Source organism: Macaca mulatta, chromosome 3 (genome assembly GCF_049350105.2).
Source record: "Macaca mulatta isolate MMU2019108-1 chromosome 3, T2T-MMU8v2.0, whole genome shotgun sequence".
In the NCBI taxonomy this organism is placed as follows: domain Eukaryota; kingdom Metazoa; phylum Chordata; class Mammalia; order Primates; family Cercopithecidae; genus Macaca; species Macaca mulatta.
In genome coordinates, this window is record NC_133408.1 from 95,776,224 (window position 1) to 95,802,773 (window position 26,550).

Consider the following 26,550-nt stretch of genomic DNA (forward strand, 5'->3'; position numbering starts at 1 on the left):
AAAATGTTGTGACAGAGAACTTCATGCTTATAACTTTTCTTTTTCCTTTTGGATTATTTCTTTAATATAAGAATGGAGTGCTGGTCAGGCTTAGGATGGGAGTCAGTCCATTTTAAATGAATTATGCTCTCCTTATTAAGCTACAGGGGCATACAAACATTCACTCCTGCTGTATTGACCATGCTTCTCAAAAGCACACCTCGTTTAAAGCAATGAAACAAGTATTAGCTTAATATTCAAATACACCCCAAAAAAGAACGTGGTTGAAGCAGGAAAGCCAGCTAGAGTGCTGGAAACCCTGAGTCACAGATCCCTGAGTGAGGGAGCCCGGACCGCCACGTGCTGGGGGAGCGCCCCCTTGCTGCCGTACTCCTCATTTTATCAGGGCAGGACTTCGTTTGAGCAGTCTCCCATCTGAAGAAATATTTGGAAGCCAGGAGTCCATTTCCTTCATTTTATTCAGGACATGGGCTCAGCAAGGTCTCTTTTGAAACGTGGCCAAGATCCACAACAATCCAGGACTGCATTCTGCCTTCAGGTTTTGGGGCGCTCTGGACACAGTTCCTCTCCTAGTAAATGAGGGGAACGGAAGGAGTGAGGGCCTGGGAGGCCAAGGGAGGAGGTTCACCTGGGAGGAGTCGGGCCTGTTTCTCCTCATTTCTTCTCTCCCTCATTCCTAGCTTCTTCCATGCGTCTATGAGGACAGATCTTTCTAAAATGGCACATCTCGAGGCCCGGCACGGTGGCTCACGCCTGTAATCCCAACACTTTGGGAGGCCAAGGTGGGCGGATCACCTGAGGTCAGGAGTTCGAGACCAGTCTGACCAATATGGTGAAACCCCGTCTCTACTAAAAATACAAAAAAAGAAAAAAAAAATTGGCCAGGCATGGTGTCACGTGCCTGTAATCCCAGCTACTTGGGAAGATGAGGCATGAGAATCACTTGAGCCCGGGAGGTGGAGGTTGCAGTGAGCAGAGATTGCCCCACTGCACTCCAGCCTGGGTGACAGAGCAAGGCTCTGTCTCAAAAATAAATAAATAAATAAATGAAACAGCACGTCTCCTATGTCGCTTTCCTGATGACAGCTCTTCACTGCCTCCACTGCTCCCCAGGCACCTACAGCGTCCTGCGCTGCGTGACTTCTCCTCACCTCCACCAACCCCTCACACCTCCCCCTGCAGGAAGCCTCCTGGCACCATCCTCTGTTCCTTCTTCTCTGTTGTCCTTCTATCTGGAGCTCCCATCCTGGTCTCACTGGACTTTGCCCTTCACAGGTACATCTTTCGTGAGAATCCCAAGGGCATCCTTCCCATGCCCATGGCTGTGGTGCTCCTAAGGCTTCTGGAAGGTAGGGCCCTGTCTGCTTTCCTTGGTTTTTCCAGCAGCCTGGGGCCAGGAGAAGGGCAGCACTATGAGAAAGAAGGGGAATGGGAAAGAGTCATTTGCTTCCTTAAAGATGGTGGGAAGCTGTTTGAATTACATCAATGAGCCATCGCCGGAGAGGGCAGATGAGTGAGTTTTTCCCCAAAGGGAATTTTTGTTTTTTTTTTTTTCTTTCAACTTTTATTTTCAGCTCAGGGGGTACATGTGCAGGTCTGTAAATGGGTAAAATGCGTGTCGCGGGGGTTTGATGTACAAATGATTTCGTTACCGGGATAGTGAGCATAGTACCTGATAGGAAGTTTGTTGATCCTCGCTCTCCTCCCAACCTCCACCCTCAAGTAGGCCCGGTGTCTATTATTCCCCTCTGTGTCCATGTGGACTTCATTTATAAAGTGAGATAAATAAGAACATGTGGTGGCTGGGGTGGTGGCTCACGCCTGTAGTCCCAGCACTTTGGGAGGCTGAGGCAGGAGGATCACAAGGTCAGGAGATCAAGACCAGCCTGAGCAACATGGTGAAACCCTGTCTCTACTAAAAATACAAAAAGTAGCGGGGTGTGGTGGCGCATGCCTGTAATCTCAGCTACTCAGGAGGCTGAGGCAGGAGAATCACTTGAACCTGGGAGGCGGAGGTTGCAGTGAGCCCAGATTGCATCACTGCACTCCAGCCTGGGTGACAGAGTGAGACTGTGTCTCAAAAAAAAACAAAAAACAAAGAACAAAACCAAAAAGAGCATGTGGTATTTGGTTTTCTGTTCTGTGTTAATTTGCTTAGGATTAGGATAATGGCCTCCAGCTCTGTCCATGTTGCTGCAAAGGACATAATTTCATTCTTTTCTATGCCTATGGTGTATATGGACCACGTTTTCTTTATCCAGTCTACCATTGATGGGCATCTAGGTTAATTCCATGTCTTTGCTATTGTGAACAGTGCTGCAGTGAACATATATGTGCATGTGTGTTTTTGGTAGAATGATTTATATTCCTTTGGTTATACACCCAGTAATGGGATTGCTAAATTGAATGGTAGTTTTTTTTTAAGTTCTTTTAGAAATCTCCAAACTGCTTTCCACAGTGGCCAAACTAGTTTCCATTCCCAATTCCCACCAACAGTGTATAAGCATTCCCTTTTCTCTACAACCTCAGTAATATCGGTTATTTTCTGACTTTTTAGGATTAGCCATGCTTGCTGGTATGAGATGTTACCTCATTGTTTTTTTGATTTGCATTTCTCTAATGATTAGTGATAGAGAGCATTTTTTCATGTGCTTGTTGGCCACATATGTGTCTTCTTTTAAGAAGTATCTGTTCATGTCTTTTGCCGATTTTTTTTTTTTTTTCGAGATAGAGTCTTGCTCTGTCACCCCAGACTGGAGCGCAGTAGTGTGATCTCAGCTCACTGCAACCTCTGCCTCTTGGGTTCAAGTGATTCTTCCTGTCTCAGCCTCCCAATTAGCTGAGATTACAGGCACCCACCACCACGCCTGGCTAATTTTTGTATTTTTAGTAGAGATGGGGTTTCATCATGTTGGCCAGCCTGGTCTTGAACTTCTGACCTCAAGCGATCCACCCACCCAAAGTGCTAGGATCCAAATATATCTCTTTCTTTTCTTTTCTTATTTTGGACAGAGTCTCGCTGTGTAGTCCAGGCTGGAATGCAATGGTGTGATCTCGGCTCACTGCAACCTCTGCCTCCTGGGTTCAAATGATTCTCCTGCCTCAGCCTCCTGAGTAGCTGGGACTACAGGCACGTGCCACCACGCCCGGCTAATTTTTTGTAGTTTTAATAGAGACAGGGTTTCACTGTGTTAGCCAGGATGGTCTCGATCTCCTGACCTCGTGATCTGCCCACTTTGGCCTCCCAAAGTGCTGGGATTACAGGCATGAGCCACGGTGCCTGGCCCCAGATATATCTCTTATACCACAATGATAATAATAGTAATAGCTTACACATACCTAGCACTTCACAAAGAGTGTCTACATGCCTGTGTATCTGATCACTGCTAAAAAAGATGGAATTAACATTTGTTGAGCAGAAATGATTGAATACACGCAGCAAAGCCAGCCCCTTATTTTCCTCAAACCAGCACTTTTGATTTATATAGTGATAGGAAGTTTTTAGGGAGATGGAGTGAAAACTCAATTAAAAGTCAGGAGTCCTGGGTTTGACCTTATTTCCTTATTTATAAAACTGGGATGTGACCTATTTTTGCCTTTTCCACAATGAGATATGCTATTCTGACCAGCACAGATTATCAATATCATTGTGTAGAAACTCTTCCCCCATTATAAAATTATAAATTATTGAGTTATAAAGCAACAACAAAGACAGAATGGCTTTAATGCAGAGTTAGTCAAATTGACCAAAGGAATAGGAGGAAATATCTTGAGAAGGACCCAGGCTGCTTGTGGTGGCTCACGCCTATAATCTCAGCACTTGGGGAGGCCAAGGCAGGAGGATCACTTGAGTCCAGGAGGAGGAGACCAGCCTGGGCAATGTGGCAAAACCTTGTCTCTACAGAAACTCAAAAAAGTTAGCTAGGCATCATGGGAGGACATGCCTGTAGTCCCAGCTAATCAGGAGGCTGAGGTGAGAGGATCACTTGAGCCCAGGAGGTTGAGGCTACAGTGAGTCATGATCACGCCACACTACTCCAGCCTGAATGTCAGAGTGAGACCTTGTCTTGAAGAAGAAGAAAAAGACCCACATGTGTATCTGTTCATCCAAAGATACTGTAAAGAAAGCAAAAGGCCAATCCGCAAACTGGAAGAAGATATTTGCATCTACGTAACTGACAATGGACTAGTGCTGTGTTTTGAATGTCCTCTGCAAAACACTTGGGGAAATTATTTATTTTTGTTATTATTATTATTATTATTATTATTATTAGTGTCAGAGTCTTGCTCTGTTGCCCAGGCTGGAGTGCAGTGGTACAATCAAAGCTCACTAAAACCTTGAACTTCTGGATTCAAGTGATCCTCCTGGCTCATCCTCCTGAGTAGCTGGGACCAAAGCCATGTGCCACCATGCCTGGCTAATTTTTTATGTTTTGTAGAGATGGAGTCTCACTGTGTTGCCCAGGCTAGTCTTGAACTCCTGGCCTCAAGTGGTCCTCCTGCCTTGTTCTCCCAAAATGCTGGGATTGCAGGCATGAGCCACCACACCTGGACTTCACATTGAAATTTAATTGCATTGTGTAGTATTAAGAGGTGGAACCTTTAAGAGGCAGTGAGTTAATGAGTGATCTGTCCTCGTAAATGTATTAATGACATTACTGGGGGAGTGGGTTAGTTATCATGGGAGTGGGTTTGTGATAAAAGGGTGAAGTTCAGCTCCCATCTGTTCTTGCTCTTGTGCCTTCCACCATGGGATGAGACAGCATGAAGGCCCTCGTGTGCCAGATCCTGTGCCATGCTTTTGGACTTCACAGCCTCCAGAACTATGAGCCCAAAAAACTTCTAGTGTTTATACATTATTCAATCTGTGGTATTGTTATACATCAGAAAACAAACTAAGACAACTAGTATTGAGAATATAGAAAGATTTCCTACAAATAAGAAAAAGAGTACTCTATAATACAATGAATAAAAAACTTGAGCAAAATTTCACAGATGAGATATGAACAACCAATAAGCATTTGAAAAGGTGCTCAAATTTCTTAGAAATTAGGAAATACAAAATAAGTCCACAACACTTGTATACTCACTTGAACAGCAAAAATTTAAAAGTCTGTCATGTGTTGGTGAGGTCAAAGAGCATATCTCACAAGTGGGAATGTCATTGGTACTACCACTTGGGAAACCATTTGGAATTACCTTGTATGATACATTGAAGATGGCCACATTTTCTGATACTGTTCCCATTGAGAGGTTGAGTCCCTTCTCCTTAAATCTGGGCTGGTCTTAGTGACTTCTTGGCCAATAGAATGCAGCAGAAGTAGCCGGGCGCGGTGGCTCATTCCTGTAATCCCAGCACTTTGGGAGGCTGAGGCGGGCAGATCATATGGTCAGGAGTTCGGAGACCAGCCTGGCCAACATGGTGAAACCCTGTCTCTACTAAACATACAAAACACTGTGGCACGTGCCTGTAGTCCCAAACACTCAGGAGGCTGAGGCAGGAGAATCACTTGAACCTGGGAGGAAGAGGCTGCAGTGAGCTGAGATCACACCACTGCACTCCAGACCGGGTGACAGAGTGAGACTCCATCTCAAAAAAAGAATGCAGCAGAAGTAACACTCTGGGACGTCAAATGCTGGGTCAGAAGAAGCCTGCAGCTTCTGTCTGTTCAGGTCTCTTGGAATACTTGTTCTTGGAGCCTAGCCACCATGCTGTCAGGAAGCCCACACAGTCCCAGAGAGAGGCTCCCTTGCCAGCCAGTACCAAGTTGCAATCATGTGAGGATCCTAGAATTTGGATCCTCCAATTGACAGTTCATCCTCGGAGCAGATGAAATATCCCTGCTAATCTCTGCCCAAATACCAGATCCTTGAGCAAAATAAATGACTTTTATTGTTTTTTAAGCTATGTAATTTTTTAAAAAACAACTTTATGGTATAACTTACATACCATAGAATTCAACCATATAAGTGTACAGTTGGGTGATTTTTAGTACATTTAAAAAGTTGTGCAACCATTACTACAGTTTTTAAACTTTTTTTTTTTTTCATTTTAGAGATAGGGTCTCACTCTGCCACTCAGCCTGGAGTGCAAGTGGCATGATCATAGCTCACGGCAGCCTTGACCTCATAGGCTCAAGTGATCCTCCTACCTCAGCCTGCTGAGCAGCTGGGACTACAGGCACTTGCCACCATGCCCTGCTTTTTTTTTTTTTTTTTTTAACAAAGCAAGATCAGGTCTTGCTTTGTTACCCAGACTGGTCTAAAACTCCTGTGCTTGTGTGATCTTCCCACCTTGGCCTCCCAAAGTGCTGGGATTATAGGTGTGAGCCTACTACCACTCTATTATGATTCACTATGAGGCCCCAAGTTTTGGGAAGGGTTGTTATACAGTAATAGATAGTAGAAACCTAACAAACTGAAGATACACATACACTATGGCTTAGCAATTCCATTTCTAGGTGTGCACCGTAGAGAAACTCTCATACACACCTATCAGGAGACGTACACAAGACTGATCTTAGCAACCTGCTTGTACAGTAGTTCCCCCTTATCCAAGGTTCCATGGTTTTAATTCCCTGCAGTCAACTGCAGTCTGAAAATACTAAATTGAAAATTCCAGAAATAACTCATAAGGGTGTTTTTTAAAAAATATATCTTTCTTTTTTATTTATATATTTTACTGTAAGTTCCGGGATACATGTGCAGAACATGTAGGTTTGTTAGATAGGTATACATGTACCATGGTGGTTTGCTATACCTATCAACCTGTCATCTAAGTTTTAAGTCCAACATGCATGCATTAACTGTTTGTCCTGATGTTCTTCCTCCCCTTGCCTCCCACCCCTGACAGGCCACAGTGTGTATTGTTCCCCTCCCTGTGTCCATGTGTTTTCATTATTCAGCTCGCACTGAGTGAGAACATGCAGTGTTTGGTTTTCTGTTACTGTGTTAGTTTGCCGACGATGAGGACTTCCAGCTTCATCCATGTCCCCACAAAGGACATGATCTCATTCCTGTTTATGGCTGCGTGGTATTCCATGGTGTATATGTACCACATTTTCTTTATCCAGTTTATCATTGATGAGCATTTTTGTTGGTTCCATGTCTTTGCTACTATAAACAGTGCTGCACTAAACATACGTGCACATGTCTTTATAGTAGAGTGATTTATATTCCTTTGGCTATATATCCAGTAATGAGATTGCTGGGTCAAATGGTATTTCTGATTCTAGATCCTTGAGAAATCGCCACACCGTCTTCCACAATGTTGGAACTAATTTACATTTCCCCCAGTGGTATAAAAGTGTGCCTATTTCTCCATAGCCTCACCAGCATCTTTTGTTTCTTGGCTTTTTAATAATCGCCATTCTGACTGGTGTGAGATGGTATCTTATTATGGTTTTGATTTGTATTTCTCTAATGATCAGTGATGTTGAGCTTTTTATCATATGTTTGTTGGCCGTGTAGATGTCTTCTTTAGAGAAGTGGCTGTTCATATTATTTGTCCACTTTTTGATGGGGCTATTTTATTCTTGTACATTTGTTTAAGTTCCTTGTAGATTCTGGGTATTAGACCTTTGTTGAATGGGTAGAGTGCAAAAATCTTCTCCCATTCTGTAGGTTGCGTATTCACTCGGATGATAGTTTCTTTTGCTGTGCAGCTCTTTAGTTTAATTAGATACCATTTGGCAATTTGGGCTTTTGTTGCAATTGCTTTTGGCATTTTCGTCATGAAATCCTTGTTCGTACCTATGTCCTGAATGGTATTGCCTAGGTTTTCTTCTAGGGTTTTTATGATTTTCAGTTTTACATTTACGTCTTTAATCTATGTTGAGTTATTTTTTGTATAAGGTGTAAGGAAGGGGTCTAGTTTCAGTTTCCTGTGCATGGCTAGCCAGTTTTCCCAGCACCACTTATTAAATAGGGAATCCTTTCCCCATTGCTTGTTTTTGTCAGGCTTGTCAAAGAGCAGATGACTGTAGATGTGTGGTGTTATTTCTGAGGTCTCTCTTCTGTTCCATTGGTCTATATGTCTGTTTTGGTACCAATACCATGCTTTTTTGGTTACTGTAGCCTGGTAGTATAGTTTGAAGTCAGGTAGCTTGAGGCCTCCAACTTTGTTCTTTTTGCTTACAATTGTCTTGGATATACAGGCTCTTTTTTGGTTCCATATGAAATTTAAAGTAGTTTTTTCTAATTCTGTGAAGAATGTCAATGGTAGTTTAATGGGAATAACATTGAATTGATAAATTACTTTGGTCAGTATGGCCATCTCACAATATTGATTCTTCCTATCCATGAGGATGGATTTTTTTTTTTAATTTGTTTGTGTCTTCTCTTATTTCCTTGAGCAGTGGTTTGTAGTTCTCCTTGAAGAGGTCTTTCATGTCCCTTGTTAGCTGCATTCCTAGGTGTTTTATTCTCTTTGTAGCAATTGTGAATGCGAGTTCATTATGATTTGGCTCTCTACTTGTCTATTGTTGGTGTAAAGGAAAGCTTGTGATTTCTGCACATAGATTTTGTATCCTGAGACTTTGCTGAAGTTGCTTATCAGTTTAAGGAGTTTTTGAGCTGAGGCGGTGGGGTTTTCTAAATATAGAATAATTTTGTCTGCAAACAGAGACAATTTGACTTCCTCTCTTCCCATTTGAATACCCCTTATTTCTTTCTCTTGCCTAATTGCCCTGGCCAGAACTTCCAATACTATGTTGAATAGGAGTGGTGAGAGAGGGCATCTTTGTGTTGTACTGGTTTTCAAAGAGAATGCTTCCTGCTTTTGCCCATTCAGTATGATACTGGCTATGGGTTTGTCATAAATAGCTCTTATTTTTTTGAGATATGTTTCATCAACACCTAGTTTATTGAGAGCTTTTAACATGAAGGGATGTTGAATTTTATCAAAGGCCTTTTCTGCATCTTTTGAGATGATCATGTGGTTTTGGTCATTGGTTCTGTTTATGTGATGGATTAGTTCTATTGATTTGCATATGTTGAACCAGCCTTGCATCACAGGGATGAAGTGGACTTGATCATAGTGGATAAGCTTTTTGATGTGCTGCTGGATTTAGTTTGCCAGTATTTTATTGAGGATTTTCACATTGATGTTCATCAGGGATATTGGCCTGAAGTTTTTGTTGTTGTTGTGTGTCTGCCAGGTTTTGGTATCAGGATGATGCTGGCCTCATAATATGAGTTAGGGAGGAGTGCCTCCTCTTCAGTTGTTTGGAATGCTTCAGAAGGAATGTACCAGCTCTTTTTTTGTACCTCTGGTAGAATTCACCTGTGAATCCATCTGGTCCTGGGCTTTTTTTGGTTGATAGGCTATTAATTACTGCCTCAGTTTAAGAACTTGTTATTGGTCTATTCAGGGATTCAGCTTCTTCCTGGTTTAATCTTGGGAGGGTGTATGTGTCCAGGAATTTATCAATTTCTTCTAGATTTTCTAGTTTATTTGTGTAAAGGTGTTTATAGTATTATCTGATGGTAGTTTGTATCTCTGTGGGGTCAGTGGTGATATCCCCTTTATCATTTTTTATTGTGTCTATTTGATTCTTCTCTCCCTTCTTTATTTGTCTAGCTAGTGGTCTATGTATTTTGTTAGTTTGTTTAAAAAAATCAGCTCCTGGATTCATTGATTTTTTTGAAGGATTTTTCATGTCTCCATCTCCTTCAGTTCTGCTCTGATCTTAGTTACTTCTCGTCTTCTGCTAGCTTTTGGATTTGTTTGCTCTTGCTTCTCTAATTCTTTTAATTGTGATGTTAGGGTGTCAATTTGAGAGCTTTCTAGCTTTGTGATGGGGGCATTTAGTGCTATAAATTTCCCTCTTAACACTGCTTTAGCTGTGTCCCAGAGATTCTGGTACATTGTCTCTTTGTTCTCATTGGTTTCAAAGAACTTCTTGATTTCTGCCTTAATTTCATTATTTACCTAGGAGTCATTCAGGAGCAGGCTGTTCAATTTCCATGTAGTTGTGTGGTTTTGAATGAGTTTATTAATCCTGAGTTCTAATTTAATTGCACTGTGGTCTGAGAGACTTTTGTGATTTCAGTTCTTTTGCATTTGCTGAGGACAACTTGTAAGTTTTAAATTGCTTGGCATTCTGAGTAGCGTGATGAAATCTCCAGTTGTCCTTTTCTGTCCCACTCAGGACATTCCATCTCTTTGTCCAATGTATCCTTGAGGTCTACACTATTGTCCTGGTTGGTAGTCATCAATTTGGTTTCCTCCTGACACTCAACCATCAACATCATATGGCTCAATGGTCCAGGATCACCTGAAGGAGGTGGTCCTCCTTTTGACATATCATCAGAAGGTCAATAGTAGCCTGACGCTAGTCACAATGCCTGTGTCATTCACCAAATCATGTAGGCATTTTATCATCTCAATCACAGGAAGGGTGAATGCAGTACAATAAGATATTTTGAGGGAGAGATCATATTTGCATCACTTTTATTACAGTATATTGTTATAATTGTTCTTTTTTTTTTTGAGATGGGGTCTCGCTCTGTCACCTGGGCTGGAGTGCAGTGGCGCAATCTCGGCTCACTGCAAGCTCTGCCTCCCGGGTTCACGCCATTCTCCTGCTTCAGCCTCCTGAGTAGCTGGGGCTACAGGCACCCGCCATCACACCTGGCTAATTTTTTTGTGTTTATAGTAGAGACGGGGTTTCACCATGTTAGCCAGGATGGTCTTGAACTCCTGACCTCGTGATCCACCCACCTTGGCCTCCTGAAGTGCTGGGATTACAGGCGTGAGCCACCATGCCCGGCCTCTAATTTTGTTGTTAGTTATTGTTAATCTCTTACTATGCTTAATTTATAAACTTTGTCATAGGTACGTATTGGAAAAAAACATAGTAATATATAGAGTTCAGTACTATCTGTGGTTTCATGTGTGTAGTAGGGTTCTTAGAACGTAACCTCTGAAGGTATGGTGGGGGACTACTGTATTTTTTGTTTCTTTTTCTTTCTTTCTTTCTTTTTTTCAATTCCAGGCACATGATGCTCAAGGGGGGCCTCCTATAATAGCAAACATTGGTTGGGGAGGGGAAGACCAAAAAAATTGTTTGTGAACTCATGAACAATTGAGTGTGGAAATAAACTGCAGTATATTCACACAATAGAATACTTCCTGGCAGTGAAAATGATCTACTGATAGACAAAGCGACATGATGCTCAGAAACTTAATGTGCAAGCAAAAGCAAGTCACAGGGTAATATGTATGTATGATTCAACTTGTATAAAGTTCAATAATCTGACACACTAAACAATCTGTTGTTGAGAAGGGAAATATATGGTAATTTTTTTTTTTCCTTTGAGACATAGTCTCTGTTGCCCAGGCTGGAGTGCAGTGGCACAATCACAGCTCACTGCAGCCTTGACTCCCCTGGCTCAGGTGATTTCCCACCTCAGCCTTGTGAGTAGCTGGGACCACAGGCATGTGCCACCATGCCTGGCTAATTTTTTTTTTTTAAATTTTTCTTAGAGATAGGGTTGCACCATGTTGCACAGGCTGATCTCAAATTCCTGGGCTCGTGATCTAGCTACCTCAGCCTCCCAAATTGCTGGGATTACAGTCATGAGCCACAATGCCTGGACAAATTTTTAAGCAAAATGAGGGATGAGAGACACCCCCTTAGAGCTGGGTGATGGATTGTTCATTTTATTATTTTTTATATCATACACATTAGATAAAAATTCTTTTGAGTCTCTTCAGTTATTAAAGAATCAAAAATAGGCCAGTGTGGTGTCTCACACTCATAACCCCAGCACTTTGGGAGGCTGAGGTGGGAGGATCGCTTGAGCCCAGAAGTTCAAGACCATCTGAGGCAACATACAAAGGTCATTTCTCTACAAAAAAATTTAAAATGGCCAGGTGTGGTGGCTCACACCTGTAATCCCAGCACTTTGGGAGGCCGAGGTGGGCAGATCATGAGGTCAGGAGATCGAGACCGTCCTGGCTAACACAGTGAAATCCCGTCTCTACTAAAAATACAAAAAATCAGCTGGGCATCGTGACGTATACCTATAGTCCCAGCTACTCGAGAGGCTGAAGCAGGAGAACCACTTGAACCCAGAAGGTGGAGGTTGCAGTGAGCTGAGATTGCACCACTGCACTTCAGCCTGGGCAACAGAGCGAGACTCCGTCTCAAAAAAAAAAGAAAAAGAAAATTAAGAAACGTTAGCTAGGCCTGGTGGCATGCGCCTGTAGTGCCAGCTACTTAGGAGGGTGAAGTGGGAGGATTGCTTGAGCCCAGGAGTTTAAGGCTGCAGTAAGCTATGATTGCACCACTGAACTCCAGCCTGGGCAACAGAGTGAGACACTGTCTCTAAGAAAAAAAGAAATAAAAAAAAAAGAATTAAAAATAATAGTAATAGCAGGCCGGGCGAGTGGCTCACGCCTGTAATCCTAGCACTTTGGGAGGCTGAGATGGGTGGATCACCTGACATCAGGAGTTTGAGACCAGCCAGGCCAACATGGTGACACCCCCGTCTCTACTAAAAATACAACAATTAGCTAGGTGTGGTGGTGTGCACCTGTAGTCTCAGCTACTCAGGAGGCTGAGCTAGGAGAATTGCTTGAACTTGGGAGGTGGAGGTTGCAGTGAGCTGAGACTGTACCACCTGCACTCCAGCCTGGGTGACAGAGTGAGACTGTTTCAAAAAAAAAAAAAAAAAAAAAGTAATAGCACATGTGTATTCAGGGTCAACCATATATTAGACATAATGCCAGTTTGAGTATGTATAAGTTCACACTTCCTTTTCGTATCCAATTATGTCATTCTTTTCTGATGCCCTCTCTTCTATCCATAGGAACTCACACCATTCTTTTCATTCTCTTTTGTTCTGCTGCTTCTCCCAGTAAGAAAACATCTCCCTTCTTCTCCATTTACAAATCAGAATTGTCTATCAGTCTATTCATCCAGTGTCCACTAAGTGCTTACTCTGCACCAGGCACTGTTCTAGGCTCTGAAGATAAATAAAACAAGAAAAACGCCCTGTTCACATGCCATAGAGGATGATGAACAATAGACAAATATGAAGATACACAAGTGCAGCCCCAACACACACATCGTCATTCTCATTTAAACCCACTGTACTGAAGGAGAATGTGTGGTTCAGAGATGTCAAGTAACAAGCAAGTGTGGGTGCTGGGTTTCCAACCCAGGCCTGTTGACCTCCTATTTATGGCATCCCAACTTTATTATAAAGCCCTGAACAAATGCAAAGAGTGATGCTAATTATTGTTGCCAAAATTGAGTGAAATGAAATACAGGCAATTTTATGTGGAATTTTTACTTGTCAGAAACACGAGCCTCTTGGATTTGTAGTTATCTTCAAAGATGTGTCTGAAAAGTGGAAGCTGTATTCCTTCCACTGATCATACTTCCCTAACTGAGAAGTAAATTACATTTTGAAATGATTGAAACATTTTTAATGATTAGAAACATTAAAATACATCTCACATGTACAGCTTGACTTTATGTGTATACTTATCTAACCACCTAAATCAGGTGAAATAGTTGATTTTAATTAACATCTGCTTAGCCTTGAAATCTGTCGCAGCTTCAGAGTGGATAAAACATCTTTCAGTCCCCAAGAAAAACATGTTTATTTTCAAAACGGTTTGGTTTGTGATATTGATATAAAGGCAGTTGCACTTTCCCAACCCTTCCAGCTTCCTTGGTGGAAGGTACTTCCCACGCTTGCCCCTGGAAAGGCAGCCACATCGTCACACACACGTCCTCAGCACAGACTGCTCCTCACAGGCTCTTCTCTTTTCTCCTGTGTCTGCCAAGAGGGGTTTTCCCCTCCTCACACTCTTCCCCTTAGTCCCCGTAGCCTCACCAAGAGAAACAGACTCCCGGGGGCAGAGCAGGAGGAGCTGGTTTCTGTCTTTCTCAGATTCCTGCTGGCTTTAGCAACCCCGCAGGCTGTTTCCTTCTTCAGTTCTCCTCTCTCATCACTCTTTTCCCCTCCTAGAGCCTCACTCCCCCTGGCCTGCTCCTGCCCTGCATCTCAGGCCATGCCACCCCAGCCCGTCCCCAAGGCCGGAGGACAGAAAATCTGTATCTCAGGCCATGCCACCCCAGCCCCGTCCCCAAGGCTGGAGGACAGAAAATCTGCTCTCATCCTCTTCACTGCCTCACCCTCACTTCAGCAGCTCAAATGACACTTCCTTGAGGAAGCTTTCTCTCACTGTCCCAGCGAAAAGGTTGCCATGATGCACTTGACTGGACTTCTCAACACACTCATCTTTCTCTTTTTTTGGTCTTGCGTTGTCACCCAGGCTGGAGTGCAGTGGCACCATCATAGCTCGCTGCAGCCTTGATCTCCTGGGCTCAAGCAGTCTTCCTACCTCAGAGTAGCTGGGACTACAGGCGCTTGCCACCATGTCCAGCTAATTTATTTTTAGTAGAGAAGGGGTCTCACTGTATCACCCAAGCTGGTCTCAAACTCCTGGGCTCAAGCAATCCTCGTGCCTCAGCATCCCTAAGTGTTGGGATTATAGGTGTGAGCCACTGCACCCAGCCCCATCACTTTCTTTATCACGTATATGTACAGATCTAATCTCTTCTGGACCCAGACAGCCCTCACCCATAGCAAGTGGTTTTGTGTTAAGACTGAGTGAAGCTTTACTTACTCTGCTGGGGCTGCGGCGAATGGGAGTTACGGTTTCAGCTGCCAGGCTGTCACTTAACACGTCTCCGTCTGTTGCTCAGTTCTCTAGTACGTTTATAACACACAGTCATGTGCCACATAGCGAACCTTTGGTCAGTGACAGACAGCATATACGATGGTGGTTCCCTAAGATTACAATACTGTTTTTTTTTTTTTTTGAGATGGAGTTTTGCTCTTGTTGCCCAGGCTGGCGTGCAGTGGCGTGATCTTGGCTCACTGCTGCCTCCACCTCCCGGGTTCAAGTGATTCTCCTGCCTCAGCCTCCCGAGTAACTGGGATTACAGGCATGTGTCACTACCCAGCTAATTTTGTACAATACTGTCTTTTTACTGTACCTTTTCTATGTTTAGAAGCACAAATCCTTACCATTGTGTGAACACTGCCTGCAGGATTCAGAACAGTACCATGCTGTAGAGGTCTGTAGCCTAGGAGCAATAGGCCAAACCATATGAGCTAACTGTGTGGTGGGCTCTGCCATCTAGGTCATTGTAAGTATACTCTATGATGTTCACACAACAGTGAAATCATCCAGTGACGCATTCTTCAGAATGTTGTTAGTGACGTGTGACTGTATTTTGGTATCTACTCTGGCTGTCTGGTGAGCTGCCTTTTATGAGCTGAGACATAACTCCCATAAACAACACTGTCCATGTGGGAAATCCATTTTGAGTTCCCTATGAATTACATTAGAAGCTTTGGAAACACAATAGCCTGTTCTTCAAGGGAGGGCAGTCACAGGGTTAACTTGACAGTTTAAAAGGAAACAAGCCAGGCATGGTAGCTCACGCCTGTAATCCCAGCACTTTGGGAGGCTGAGGCAGGAGGATTGCTTGAGCCCCCGGAGTTCAAGACCAACCTGGGCAACATACTGACACTGTGTCTCTATTTAAAGAAAAAAAATTAAGAAAAAAAAAAAAAGGAAACAAAAGACACGTCTTCCAACCAGAGGAGTGGTGACTAGTTATCTTTCATTTCCAGCAAGGTCTCAAAAGAAAATTCTAAGGATTAAACCCAGGTGCTCAAAGGAATGGAATTAACCACATTCAAAATAAAAATGATTTCCACTTTGAGTGTCAAAGTGAGGGTTCTGTCACTAATGAAAAAATACACTTTAAAGGTCATAAAATATATAAGATTTAAAAATTCTAGTCCTGCTGACCTTGTGGTTTTAATGACCATAAAATGGGTGACACAAAAAAATATTCATCTTCATCTGTTAAAACTTTACCTAGGAATTTCCATTTGGAAAGTATTTAGCGAGAGTGAGTGGTTTATCAAGGCCACAGAAGCTTTAGTTTCTAAATGGATGATCCTGTACAAAGAACCAATTCAGGATGTGAGAGCCAAGGATGGGGTAATTTTGCTTTGGTCTCCATGGTTTCTAGGAAGTAACGGTTTTCTAGGGCAGAGCCTGAGGACGCAGGTGGACAGCCTACTTCAGAAATTCTCCATTGTCCCACTTTTAACTTTAGCATTCCTGAGAGCATGAATGCGGTAAAATTTTATCAGAAAAAATAATTCCATGAATTTAATATAATTGAAAGTCCAGATGTTAGTGGCAGATGGGCTTTTTGAATGTATAAATGATTCCCTTCCTGCTTGTAAATGACATGAAGAAACAGCGGGTTTTCTCCGAGTTTAAACACGTCACCACAGTGGTGGTGCCACATGTCTCCTGGGTCTCCACTTAGCCAGAGAGAGTAATGGAACAGATGCTCCAGTGCCCTCTCTGCTCTTGGCTTCCTGGCAGGGACACCATCATTTGACAGGTTCTTTTCATCAACAACCTCCACGGACCGAATGCCTGGGGAAATCGGGAAAACTGTTCTCGCAGTAACTGGTTTTTGACTGAGGGCCACGCCACAGACTTTTGTTCTTGGCTTTATTGTGTTTGGGGCAAATGCGATTTAAAGTCAGTGGAAAACTGGGAAGGCCAGTGAGGAAGGGAAAGGGGCGGTGGTTGAGTTCAGAGGTCAGCTGAGGAACATCACTAGCTTTACAGCAAAGGGCAAAGCAGAAGCAGTGGTACCCGTGACTGAAAGAACTTTCCACAGGCAACACCAGCCAACCTGCCACCCGCCTGTGGGAAACCCTTGAAGGCTTTCCCCTGTCCGTGGGCTGACAGGGCTCTCCTCCAGATATGGGCTTGTTTCCTGACCTCATCTCTAGCCTGTCCTCCTTGCCATTTCGGTTTCGGCCACTCCAAAAAACATCCCCTCAAGCCGCGCTGCTTCCAGTCTTTGCTTGTGCTGCTCTGCCAGGCCCTGGAGCCCTTTACGTCTTGTGGTCTTTCCCCTCACTCCCACCTCACCTGGAAAACTCTCCCTCAGGTCTCAACTTGGACTCGGGAAGAGACATTTATTGGTCCCTGTGAAAAAGCAGTTACCTGCAGTGGTTTGCTGGTGCCACTCCTGCTCCCCCACCACCCAGCACTCTCCCCTCTACAGTGACCGCCCACCCCCACCTGCTGGACAGCAAGGTCCATGGGATCAGGAACTGCACGTGTCAGGGACTATGTGTGGCACTGTATGGCAAATCTCCAAGACTGGGAAGCACCGCTTTACATAGTCCTCAGTAAGTACTGAATCCAGGTATTTTATTATTTTATTTTTTTGAGAGAGAGTCTCGTTCTGTTGCCCAAGCTGAAGGGCAGTGGTGCAATCATGGCTCACGGCAGCCTTGACCTCCTGGCTTCAGTGATCCTCTCACCTGCGCCCACCCCCTCACCCCCACCGTAGCTGGGACTAGAGGAAGATGCCACCATGCCCAGCTCATTTTTTTTTTTTTTGAGATGGAGTTTCACTCTTGTTGCCCAGGCTGGAGTGCAATGGCTCGATCTCTGCTCACTGCAACCTCTGCCTCCCGAGTTCAAGCGATTCTCCTGCCTCAGCCTCCCGAGTAATTGGGATTACAGGCGCCCGCCACCATGCCAAATACAAAAAGCTAATTTTGTATTTTTGGTAGAGACAGGGTTTCTCCATGTTGGTCAGGCTGGTCTCGAACTCCTGACCCCAGGTGATCTGCCCACCTCAGCCTCCCAAAGTGCTGGGATTACAGGTGTGAGCCACTGCACCTGGCCTTCAGCTAATTTTTAAATTTTTTGTAGATACGAGGTATCCCTATGTGGCCCAGGCTGGTCTCAAACTCCTGGGCCCAAGCAATCTTCCTGCCTTAGCCTCCCAAAGTGTTCAGAATTACAGGCATGAGCCACTGGCCCCTGAGAATTCAGGTATTAGAAAGGACTCAGAGTAGCCTGGGGAAGACTTTCAGTAGGAAGAGAGGTTGGGGCTGGGTCTTTGATTACTATGTACTACAGGTTCTCAGTAGTGCTCCTCCAACAACTAGAAGGATGGGAAGGCAACAGCAGCAGCCAAGGTTTCAGTTGGTAAGGGGGCTTATGGAGGCCAGGGCATCCGTGGAGAAGCTACGAAATTAAGCCAATTCCTAAGTCAGGCACTCAGGGTCCGCCACACAGGAACTGGTGCCTTTTCATGGGTAATGAAGTTGTTTAATGGCTAGCAAGTAGTTTTTAACTCTTCATTATGGAAATTCTCCAACATACACAAACAGAATAGTCTTAGAAGCCCTTATGAACCCATCACTTGCCCTCAACAATGATCAGCATTTCATTAAGTGGACAGAAACCACATGGACAACACACAGGGTACTTCTAGAAGGACAGGTCAAGTTCAACTGTAGGCAGGGCGAACAGGATCATTTTATTCTCATTTACGCTTAAAATAAAGATACAATAGAAGTTTTACAATTCAGTATGATTAGACGTGATTTATAATTTTAACAATAAAAAAAAAAAAACTAGTACAAACTTTAAAACTACCAAAGAGAAAATACCTTTCTGATCAAAACACGTGCCACGGGCTAAACTTCCTTAGAAAACTTTTTAAGTTTTCTCAGCTAAATTTTCTTAGAAAAGGTTTGTGAAAAGCCTTTAATTGTAAATATTTAAACTATTTTTGTAACCACTAAATGCCTTCACCAACTCATTAATCCAATGTTTCCTAAATTCAGGAACCAGTGACCAAGGGGCCTGAAACATGTAAGCCTTGATCTTATTCTTCCAGCTACAAAATACTATTATTTTAAGAAAACAACAAAATATTTTCTAAGCACAGAAGCTTTCTGAAAACTTCAATTACCTTTTCTGGCTCAGTACCTGACTGAAATGTTCAAATGTTCATATTGCACACACGAAAAAATCTGAGCAGCATACTACATGGGTGTGAGAAGCTGATGAAAAATAAGATCGGGAAAACCCCCTACACTGTTCCATTTACATGATTTAAATATATAGTTTCTATATCTTTCATATAAGTAAAAAGGTAAACTTTAGAACAGCACAGAAATACAAATGTATTTAGAGTTTTACAAAATATATTCAACCCCTCAGACATGCACAATTTTTTAACTTTGGAGTTACCATATAAGGGAGCTAGTTTCCCCTCCTTCATAATGAAAGCAGGAAGTCATGTGTACAAAGTCATTCATATGAAAAGAATAAACATCCACATTCCTTTTCTTTGTCCTTGACAAATATTTATGGAATGCCGGAAATTATGGAAAAACAATTCCAATGTTACGAAGTCCAAAGAACTGGAATGAGAAAACTCCTCGCGGCACATTACGCTGCATGGAATGACCATCATCCTCAGGGAATTAGGATAGCATCTTCTACCACTTTTAAAGGCTACCACGAGACGGGGTGGAAATGCCACGAATGGCACCTCATCTCTGATCAAAGATTCAGAGCATGCAAGTGTTGATGCCATTAAAAGTCCCAACCATCTCCCCACTAAAATACCAGGCAATGCTTAGCAGCTGCTGTTCTAACAGGCTACTTTCCGCAACTGCTGACACAGGTTAAGTTCATGTGGTTAAAGGTCAGAACACTCACCCCTTCCAGAGCTGAAGTGCTCCAACACTCATCACTGGCTCTGGAGGGAAAAGACCACTAGCTGTAACTTCTACAAAACTTTTATTCACAAAATATAAAACAATAACAAAACCTACCTACCAGGGCGATAATGCTATAGCGTGACTTTAAAACTTGTAACTAGCAGAGTAACATTCTGACTGCTTTCTAAAAGAATTCTTATAACCCTTAGCACATGAAATACTGCTCTCAAAATACTTTCATTCAGATTTTAAGCACCTTGTTCCTCAGCCAGGCAACAATTTCTCACTTCTCTTCCGAATTTGCTTTCTCCTTGGCTTTCCAAAGGAAATTATTCTAAAAAACATCAGACGCTTCGTATACAATTTGGAAAGGAAGATAAGGTTGAGCAAGTCACATCATATGCTCTGGTTTGCTGCCAAAGTATATTGCTGCTGTGTTTCTTAACAGGAAAGTGGATGAGAATTGTTTTAGGGCTGTGCTTGGCCAGGGGGTAATCGCCAACGGATTTGGGAAGAGACTATTCATGCTGGTTATGTGAGCCAAATGCATATGCACAATCATTCTAAGCCGCCTTTGGACATGCAACTATTTCTGTTCCACAACTGGTAGCTTTAACTCTCTCTTCCTTACCTACACCATTGTCATTACAATATCTAGTAGGAATTGAAGTATACCAGGGACATTTTCCAAACTTTTAAGTCACCTGGATAGCAGTGAAGCCACCACCAAGACATTGATGTAGTGTGTGTGCCTGGCACATCTGAAAAAGGCTGGCTGACCCCGGTTCCCTCACACCTAGGTACAAATACTCAGTTCTTAGACACACAAGCCTTAGCAAGCACTGGGGCAAGTTTGGCCAACAACACACACACCTTTACCAGGGCTGTGTCAGAAGATGGCCTAGTGGTGGCTCCTGTGGCTCACAGAGCCAGGGTTTGGAGAGAGGCTGCTGCTTCTATGCTGGCCACTTGGAGCCTAGAATCCAAGCCTGAAGTATGTGGGGGGGTCACAGGACCAGGGGTGAGGCTTCCTGCCTTTGTGCGAACTGCCCTGGGGCTCCTGCCAACAATACAAGGGCCAGTGTTCCTTGAAAAACTCCACCTCCTAGAGCCTGAAGGAAATATAGCTATGGTCTTTTGACCATTTCTATGATGAAAGCTGTATTTTCTGAGATACTTGTTTTATGTTGAAAGTCAGTAAAGTGACCACTAAGAATCAAACTGTTAGCTAGAAATGTTAATAGAAAGTCCAATCAAAGTGTATATTCAAACGGGGAAAAAGTGGTATTAAAGAAAGTTAAACTTGATGTAACTATTTTTATTTCAGTGGATTCCAAAGCATGAGCTGGGCTGCTTTTGAAGGGTGAGAAATGGGAGTTGACCCCGATCATAGAAACCATACCAGCTGAAAGACAAATCAGCATCTCGCTGGATGACCCCTCACAGGGCTCCTAGATCCCTGAAGTGTGAACTTCAGCAGCTGAGAGGTAACAATTGCACACAAATCACACTATCATGCTCCAACGAATGATGTGGTCCTTGAGAAACAACAAGATGTTAGAATGAATTCAGTCTCAGCACAAAAAGATTAGAGTACTGTTTAAGGTTTTGTATGGTATTACTTTCTTCTATTCAAACAGTATTTCCTGAGGTTAACTTTCTTGGAAGAAGTGGAATTAATGGAGTTCTCACATTCAGCCCTTCAGTTTATCATTGCTGAATTCTTGAGTTATGCTCAAATGGGTAATACAATTTGTGTTTAGAAAACACAAAGTGGAAAATTTAGAGATATTTAGATTATGTTTCTATGTTCATTTCAAATGCCTTGGGAGCATTTACTTCTTAAACATTTCATGAGGAATAAACCAAATATAATCAGTGCCCTCCTTTAATTCCCCAGCAATCTGGGATAGATCATACTCACAATGTATTTCCCAAGTATCCTTTGTTACTGAAAAGGCAGTCTTTTCCCTGTAAGTACTCTCTGAGAACACCCATCCCAGGTCTCCTTGAAAAGCAAATGAGAGCTGAGCATGGCAAACACACAAGGTCCAGCTGTGTACAGATCATCAGTAGATGGCACGCACATGCATGTATATACCTAACATGAAACCAGATGTCCTTTCTCAGATGACAGATGTCAAGGCTGCAGTTTTCTTCTCTTGCCTCTTACTTTGATGAATATAAACTAAGATGAGATTTCTATTTAATATAGTCACCTTGCTTTTCTTTTAAAATACTTATAGAAGGGGGTAGGGATTGATTATAGGAGGACTTTCAGTTAGGGAAGTAGAAGACTAAGTGCTTTGAAAAGCTTTATGAAGAATAAGACTACGAGAAAAGCTGTAGGTCTGCAAACACCCAATAGAAAACTGTTTAAAAAAGAAACAGGCCAGGCGCAGTGGCTCATGCCTGTAATCCCAGCACTTTGGGAGGCTGAGGCAGACAGATCACTTGAGGCCAGGAGATCAAGACCAGCCTGGCCAACATGGCGAAACCCCATCTCTACTAAAAATACAAAAATTAGCTGGGCGTGGTGGTGCATGTCCATAATCCCAGCTACTTGGGAGGCTGAGGTACAAGAATTGCTTGAACCTGGGAGATGGAGGTTGCAGTGAGCGAGATGGCACCACTGCACTCCAGCCTGGGCAATACAGCGGGACCCTGTCCCCGCTACAAAAAAAGTGAAACAGATGGCACAAACTCTGGATTTAAAATAGTGCTTGTAAAAGACTGCAACATGACTGTGGTTGAAAAATAAACACATAGGTCTTTGAAAGTATTGCCATACAGACACATTCATGTTAAACCGCTTCAGTATCACTGAACCATCACTCTGCACTCCCACCTGCACGGTTATAAAGAGGAGGAAAGCACAGTGATACTCCTTGATGTTTGAAAGCAAGTTTTTAAGGATGTGGAAAGAACAAACTAAAAACATAAAACACCCAATCCTCAGAACTACCACCCCTGACTTTCATGTGTTTGGGAGGAAGTGAATTAATAAATGTTTTGTGGGTAGAAAGCAAAAATATCATCATAGAATTCAGCAAAATAATAAAGGCCCAACTGTGTGACCCCCTCACTTTATAAGAACATTTTAAGGCCAACTTTAGAGAAAATGGTAATATAAATTAATTTTAGCAAGTATAAATTACAATGACCATCTAGATATTCAAACACCAAAACAGAACAGAATTTACATAAGTAAAAACTCTTCTAAAGTAAACCAATGTACAGTATCAGAACTCAAAATTCATTAGAAGGTTCACTGTATGTTTTAATCAGGCTCAGACTGAAATAATAGTAGTCAATTGAAACCCCAACCTGGAAAGCCATCCCTGCTATGGCTGTGATTTCATCATTTCGGCATCCTGAAACATTCACTTAGAGCAACCGTCCATGTAAACAGTTCGACATCGGTCCCCTGCTGTGGATCTGTGGCTGATAACAGCCTGGGAGCAGCAGACAGACAGGGGACACTTAAACCTCAGAAAGCAATAGCAGCTTCTGACGCCCTGCTCAAGGCTTCCCATCTGGTGGCTCAGTGAGGCTTTGGGAGGTGGAAGTGGTAAAAGTGGAAAGCCATGAAGACATAGCTGTCTTTGCACTGGAAAAAGCTCCTCCAACTGACTGGCCTGGATGGAGAGGAGAAGAACAAAAGGAAAAATGTCTTAACTTTTGTTACAAGACAGTGAAAGACCAACATAATTAATACATTTTTAATTAAAAAAATTTTTTAAATGTTTTTTGAGACAGCGTCTTGCTCTGTCGCCCAGGCTGGAGTGCAGCGGAGTGGTCACAGCTCCCTGCGGCCTTGACATCCTGGGCTCAAGTGATCCTCCCACCTCAGCTTACCAAGTAGCTGGGACCACAGGCATGTGTGACCACACCTGGGTAATTTTTTGGTTTTTTGTAGAGACAAGGTCTCATGTTGCCCAGGCTGGTCTTAAAACACTTGGCTCAAGTGATCCTCCTGCCTCAGCCTCCCAAAGTGTTGGGATCAGAGGGTGAGCCACTGTGCCCAGCCAATAAATGTTAATTCACTAGAATTACACCAATATGTTAATAGTAGCCAAAATATCATTTACATTTTTAATTTCAAAACAATCCCTTTCCATGGGAAAGTTAAGGAAAAATAGATGATTTTTTAGCATAGGAGCCTACTTGCCTAAGCATTCTGAAAGTACACTGTTTCTTTAATACCCTCAGTGCTAGCAACACTGGCTATGTATCAGAATTATTAGAGAGCTTAAAAAGTCAAACTGCTTTGTGTATCTTAAATACCAACTTGATAATCAATAACCACCTAAACAGGGAAGAGTGGTTAGGTTGTTTTAGGGAAATGTGCTTTTGTCATCTAAAATGAAGTTACGTTAAACAAAGATGTATAGAGCTCTATCTGCCCCAGGTCTATTGTGTTTTATAGAACATTATCTCAAAAGTTGATGTTAGGCCAGGCATGGTGGCTCACACCTGTAATCCCAGCACTTTGGGAAGCCGAGACGGGCGGTTAGCTTGACGACAGGAATTCGAGACAGACTGGGAAACATGGCGAAACCCTCTCTCTACAAAAAATAGAAAAATTAGCCAGGCATGATGGCACATGCCCGTAGTCCCAGCTACTTGGTAGGTTGAGGCAGGAGGATCCCGCCGGGGTTGCAGAGGTTGCAGTGAGCCAAGATCGCACTATATTGCACTTCAGCTTGGGCAACAGAGTGAGACCCTGTCTCAGAAAAAAAGGTGATGCTAAGTGAAATTATTTAAGTTGACTAATACATTCCCACTGTTCTTGGAAAGTATAGAAGAGATTTGCCTTTAGAATTTAACTATCAGTAGCAGCATCACTAAAAATTAAGTAATAATGTATAATAATGTATCTGTAATAATCTATAATATAGCATAGTTTTTCTATTAAAAAATTAAAATTCAAAATAAGTCAAAGGCATATTGTTTGGAAATAAATATTTGTGTGCTAAATTCCATTCCTTTGCAATAAAACTAACATAGTGGTAGTGCTGTGTGTGCTGTGTTTGTCTTTACAAATGAGTCTGTAGAGTTTTCTGTCTCTCTCTAGGTATTCAGAAAACTGGGGATATAAGAACCCCTACACAAAGATTACCTAGTTCTGGGGCTTTTGAATTGTGTTCATTAACGGTTAGTCAACCTCTTTCAGAAGCTAGGGAAGTAGTAATGCCCTATTTTTACAACACATTGTATGACAAAGCAGATGGGGCAAAATGTAAATAACTGGTGAATCAGAGATAACTAGGATTTTCTTGCACTGTTGCAATGTTCAAATTTGAAACTACATCAAAATAAAAGTTAAAAATATAGAAAAGGAATGAAAAATTTTAGAACTGATGTGGAACAATATTCAAAATATTTTAAGCGAAAAAAGCTAGGTGGAGAAGAACATGCTACCATTTGTCTGACTTTGATATTAATACTGGCCTCATCAAATGAGTTGGGCAGTATTACCTTATTTAAAGATTTTGTGTAAAACTAGTATTATTTCTTCCTTAAACATTTGACAGAGTTCAAACTGAAGCCACCTGGGCAGCCTGGTTTAAATTAAAAACCTTATGGCAAGGCTTTTCATTTAAAGTCACAACCAATTTCTTTCTGTTTTTAAGACTCTTGCTCTGTCACCCAGGCTGGAGCTCAGTGGCGCTGTCATGGCTCACTGCAGCCTTGACTTCCTGGGCTCAAACAATCCTCCCACTTCAGCCTTTTGAGTAGCTGGGACTACAGGCACACACCACCATGCCTACTGACTTTTCAAATTTTTTTGTAGAGATGGGGTCTCACTATGTTGCCCAGGCTGGTCTTGAAGTCCTGGACTCAAGCAATCCTCCCACCTCAGCCTCCCAAAGTGCTGGGATTACAGGTATGAGCCACTGCATTCAGCCCAATTTCTTTAATAGATAATAGGGCTATTCATATTTTCTTTTTGCAACTGTTTCGGTAATGCGAATTTTTAAAAGAATTTGTATATTTCATTTATGTTGTTAAATTTGTTAGCATAAAGTTGTTCACAATATTCCCCTATTTTCTGTTCTTTTAATTTCTGTAAGAGCTACACTAATGTCCCTCTTTCATCCCTAATGTTGGTAATTTGCATCTTCTTTCTTTTTATCTTTACCAGTCTGTAAAGATTTTATAAATATTGTTGACCTTTTTGAAAAACCAACTGTTGGCTTCATTTTCTTTATTGTGTAATACTACCTTAGAGGACAGTAGTTCCTAATGCCTACTTTTATTATGAGTCTCTGCCATTTATAAAGAACTGTGGACAGCACAGGGAATGGGGGAAGAAAACTCTGGTGAAGATTGAATCTTGGTAACAAAACAGTGACTTCATCAGAAAATTCTGTCACTCTCTATTAGATGTAATGAAGTTTGACCTTTTGGAATTTGGAATTTTTCAAATGAATAAGACAAAAATTTTAAAAACTCTCGTATTACTATGTGATAACACACATCTTTACAACTTTATGTTTGTTTTATCAATTACATATTAAAGATAGAAAATGGATGTGTTATGATTCCAATTTGTTCCTGGCTAAAGGCATGTCTTACCAACAGCTTTTCCTGTTTGCACAACATTCCGGCTAGTTGTGACCATGACATTTCCAATTTTTTTGCCACGTTCACTATTCTGAACAGAACTGGGTAAAAGATAAAAGAAGTGTTAAGTACAATTTTTAAAAAATCTCACACATGCATACAGACACATGTAGACACACACACAATAATCACTCTGTAACCATCCCGAATTAGAATTACTGAGAAAAGAAGCTAAATTATTTGTTATGAATTTATTAACCTTTTAAGCATGTGCATTTTCAGAATACATGAGAAGAACATACAGATGAACCAAAAAGTGGTGAGGACATAAGGATGTATGTATGGCTGGCTACATCTCTCTGACAGCCATGGTTTGCTAAA

At 42.3% G+C, this 26,550-nt stretch overlaps 1 protein-coding gene and 1 pseudogene across 5 annotated transcripts in view; one reads left to right on the forward strand and one right to left on the reverse strand.

Annotated features, from left to right (window-relative positions):
• LOC106997463 (protein C-mannosyl-transferase DPY19L1-like) overlaps nt 1-21,086 on the forward strand; it is a 104,613-nt pseudogene extending 83,527 nt beyond the window's left edge. Inside the window, exons 14-15 of the transcript XR_013415408.1 lie at nt 1,276-1,349; nt 20,927-21,086. The product of XR_013415408.1 is annotated as a protein C-mannosyl-transferase DPY19L1-like (transcript). The remainder of the gene's footprint in view (nt 1-1,275; nt 1,350-20,926) is intronic.
• Nucleotides 18,384-26,550, reverse strand: part of AVL9 (AVL9 cell migration associated) — a 101,730-nt gene continuing 93,563 nt past the window's right edge. For 3 of the 4 annotated variants that reach the window (XM_077994556.1, XM_028844784.2, XM_015133728.3), the window contains 2 exons: nt 26,182-26,270; nt 18,384-23,237 (listed from right to left, as the gene is read on the reverse strand). In XM_077994556.1, the coding sequence (XP_077850682.1) occupies nt 23,122-23,237; nt 26,182-26,270 (205 nt within the window). In that variant the 3' untranslated portion in view covers nt 18,384-23,121. 4 annotated transcript variants of the gene reach the window in all.